Genomic DNA, 3,377 nt, shown 5'->3' with positions numbered 1-3,377 from the left:
TTCGACTGTGGGATTACTTTTGTACAGTAATGTGTATTTGCGATACTGAGAGGTTTTATTCTCCTCAGCTGTGTTTTCAATCACGTTTTCACACATTGTGGTATTTAAGCAAGCTGTTGTGTTTTTAATGCATGGCTTAACTTTTCAGTATGAGAAATTGTTTGGTTGCTCCTCCTGTTTATGTTATGCAATCAGAGAAAAACAGTCTGGTGTCCGTTTGCTAAGTAGACAGCTGGGCTGCCTTCAGGGGCTGTAGTAGCAATGTTCCCCTTTTACTGTAAAATGATGTAATGTTTTGGAATGTCAGCCGACTATTCATCTCCCCCACACACACACACACACGGGGAGGGTAAAATCATACATAGCGTTCCCCTCACCAGGATCAGAAGGGTTTTATTTAAATTTCTGTATAGATGTGCTTCACTGAAACCATCAAAATGAAATTGTTATACAAAAGCACTGCTCAAATATGCAATAGGAACTAAATGAGGGGGGAAAAGGGGAATGAGAAGTGAAACATATTTTTGACCTATTATATTTTTGCCTGTAGGTGGTGCCCAAGCTCTTTTATTTCGATTATAAGCATTGAGACCGTTAGGGGGCAGTATTGCATCGTTTTTATTCGAGTTGAGAGTTTGAGTTTCTTGAAGGATTTGATTTTTACTTTGTTGCAGCTTGTTGAAACTTTTAGGTTTGTATGTATGCACTGACTAAATTAAGGAAGCAGTGTAAAAACAATAAATAACGAAATGCATATCATTGTTTATTTTTTTAAAAAAAAATGCATGTCCAGGCTAAAATGCACTTTATTTATACAGGGAAAGATAAGCAGAGGGAAACGTCACAAGCAGATAAGTGTCACAGTTTCTCACTCTATGCATCAGATATGGCACAACTTCAAAGTCTGGCCTCTCGGTGTAGATTACGCAATCGCGCTCACCCACTAAACATTTCCTGATATCAGAGCGACCAGTCTCGCACTGTTAACCTTTTATTGAAAGATAAATATGAAGTTTATTTGCAAAAACAGATTACTTATTTTTTTTACGTTTTTTTAAAAAAGCATGTTTGTTTGTTTTTATTTATTTTTATTAACCCAACTGCATTTTGACTGAGATTAATTGCAATGCGCAATGAAAAAAACATAACTTTTTTTTTTTAATTTTAAAGTTTTCTGCAAATTAATTCTTAATATGTATGTATATTGTATGCATACATATAATGAGGTTGGATTTACATACTTTTCTCGTTTTAGAAATGCATGTTGATTGCACTGAACGCATCTTGTAAGTTGTGCCGTGTTGGAGCGGTGCTGTGAGAGTGAGTGCGTTCGCCGCAGGAGGGGTGCAGAAAGCGACCAATGAGATCCGCAGCCCCGGCGACACTTGAAAAGCAGGGCGTAACTTTGAAGCAACTTTCGCAGTAAGTTTGAAAGCTCCTCCCCCTTACTCTTTACGCGTTGTCCTCAAAGCTTATATGTGCGGGAGAGTAAAGCAGACTCTTTACTGTTCTGGCTCGGCACTGCGCGGTGGGAGAAGACTAACAACAAAAACACGCAACGAGGAACTCAGCCTTCCCTATCTGAGTTTCAGACCCCATCTGAGACTAGCCTTTTTTTTATTCCGCACCTCTTGCACAAACTCTAAGCCAGTGGCAAACTAATCGCCTTCGCATCCAAAGGATCCAAGGTCGGTCCTCAAATGAGAAATCATCTGCGACTGTCTTCTTCTGAAGAAACAGAAATGTCTGCGACCATCCTGTCCGCTTTCTACGACATCGACATGCTGTACAAGGTACTTTGTTTTGTTTTAACAAACAACTACTTGCATCTATGCTTGGGAGTTTTGCGCAAATCGAGAAGTTTTACAACTTCATGCATGGCTGAGACGAGTACAAAAATAGTGTTGCAACTACTTTGCATTGATGTTAACTTTGTTTCTCCTCTTTGCACCCCAGCAGGAGAAGAGCCTCAATATGAACGCCATTCACATTAACAGCATGCTGGATAAGAAAGCAGTCGGGGCCCCGGTAACAACAACCTCCAGCAGCAGCAGCAGTAGCACCAACAACTGCAACTCGTACGCGTCAGGATTCTTCCGTCGAAACTCCACCAGCAACATGGAATCCATGACGAACGGCAACAAGTACCCCGCCAGCTCCTACAGCAACATGAAGGAGAACGCCATCATGAATAAGGAAAACAAGTTTCGCGACCGTGCCTACAGCGAGAGCGGCGAACGCGGCCAGCAGCAGCAGCTGCAAGTGCTGCAGCAGAAGCCGGGCTCGCAGATCAACTCCACCCGCTACAAGACGGAGCTCTGCAGGCCCTTCGAGGAGAACGGCGCCTGCAAGTACGGCGAGAAGTGCCAGTTCGCGCACGGCTACCACGAGCTGAGAAGCCTGTCTCGCCACCCGAAGTACAAAACCGAGCCCTGCCGCACTTTCCACACCATCGGCTTCTGCCCGTACGGCCCGCGCTGCCACTTCATCCACAACGCCGACGAGCGCAGACCAGCGCCGAGCAACGCCAACAGTATGCAGGGAGAGTCCACCAAGCCCGCCCGGGGGGATCCGGCGTGCGGCTACGGGCAGCAGCAACATCAGCAGGCGGCCGGAGCCTTCAGGGACAGACCGAAACTCCACCACAGCCTCAGCTTCTCGGGTTTCTCCAGCCAGCACCACCACGGACTCGACTCGCCCATTCTCGAAAGCCCCACGTCCCGCACCCCCCCTCCCCCTTGCTCCAATGGTTCCTCCTGCTCCACTAACTTCTACGAAGACGTTCTCTCGTCGAGTCGGTGCCTCGGCAACAGTGCCTTCTCGTTCCCCGGCCAAGACCTCAAAGCCCTGCTCGCGCCGCTGGCCGTGCATACGCACAACGGTTACTACGGAAACCTTCAGGTCAACATGGGCGACGGCCTCGGCCACTTGCAGTCCCTCCACCGCCTGTCAGAGTCGCCGGTGTTCGACTCGCCCCCCAGCCCGCCTGACAGCATCTCGGACCGGGAGAGCTACGCCAGCGGCTCCCTCAGCTCCTCCGGAAGTCTGAGCGGCTCCGAGTCTCCCAGTCTGGACGGCGGGAGACGTTTGCCAATCTTCAGCAGGCTGTCGATTTCCGATGATTAAATCCGCTTTTTTGTAGTGGACTCGATAGTTTGGAGGAGTCTCCCGTTAGATATGTAGTTCAGCAATAGACTTTTAATATCGAGGGAGATGGATTTGTTTGTGTCAGACGCTTTTTGACATGGCATTAGTCTGTTTGAACTGCTTTGAAGGCATTCCACCGGTGCAGTTTATTGCATTCTCTTGGTCTTTTTGGACCACCCACTTTCCAGATTTGTACAAAAGACTTGTTTTTTTTCTCTTTTCGAACGTGA

At 47.0% G+C, this 3,377-nt stretch overlaps 1 protein-coding gene across 2 annotated transcripts in view; it reads left to right on the top strand.

The window, feature by feature from the left end:
* The first annotated feature begins 1,464 nt into the window (after window positions 1-1,464).
* The window catches only part of LOC127175595 (mRNA decay activator protein ZFP36L2), a 2,732-nt gene continuing 819 nt past the window's right edge, over window positions 1,465-3,377 (top strand). Inside the window, exons 1-2 of one of the 2 annotated variants that reach the window (XM_051126748.1) lie at window positions 1,465-1,793; window positions 1,960-3,377. The exon at window positions 1,960-3,377 is cut by the window's right edge and continues 819 nt beyond it. In XM_051126748.1, coding sequence (XP_050982705.1) covers window positions 1,701-1,793; window positions 1,960-3,126 — 1,260 coding nt within the window. In that variant the 5' untranslated portion in view covers window positions 1,465-1,700 and the 3' untranslated portion in view covers window positions 3,127-3,377. Of the gene's footprint in view, window positions 1,794-1,956 lie in introns of both variants that reach the window. The other variant, XM_051126747.1, reaches the window with a different exon arrangement.

Source organism: Labeo rohita, chromosome 13 (genome assembly GCF_022985175.1).
Source record: "Labeo rohita strain BAU-BD-2019 chromosome 13, IGBB_LRoh.1.0, whole genome shotgun sequence".
Classification (NCBI taxonomy): Eukaryota; Metazoa; Chordata; class Actinopteri; order Cypriniformes; family Cyprinidae; genus Labeo; species Labeo rohita.
Note: the sequence above shows the minus strand (reverse complement) of the source record. Positions and strands in the feature narration are given on the sequence as shown.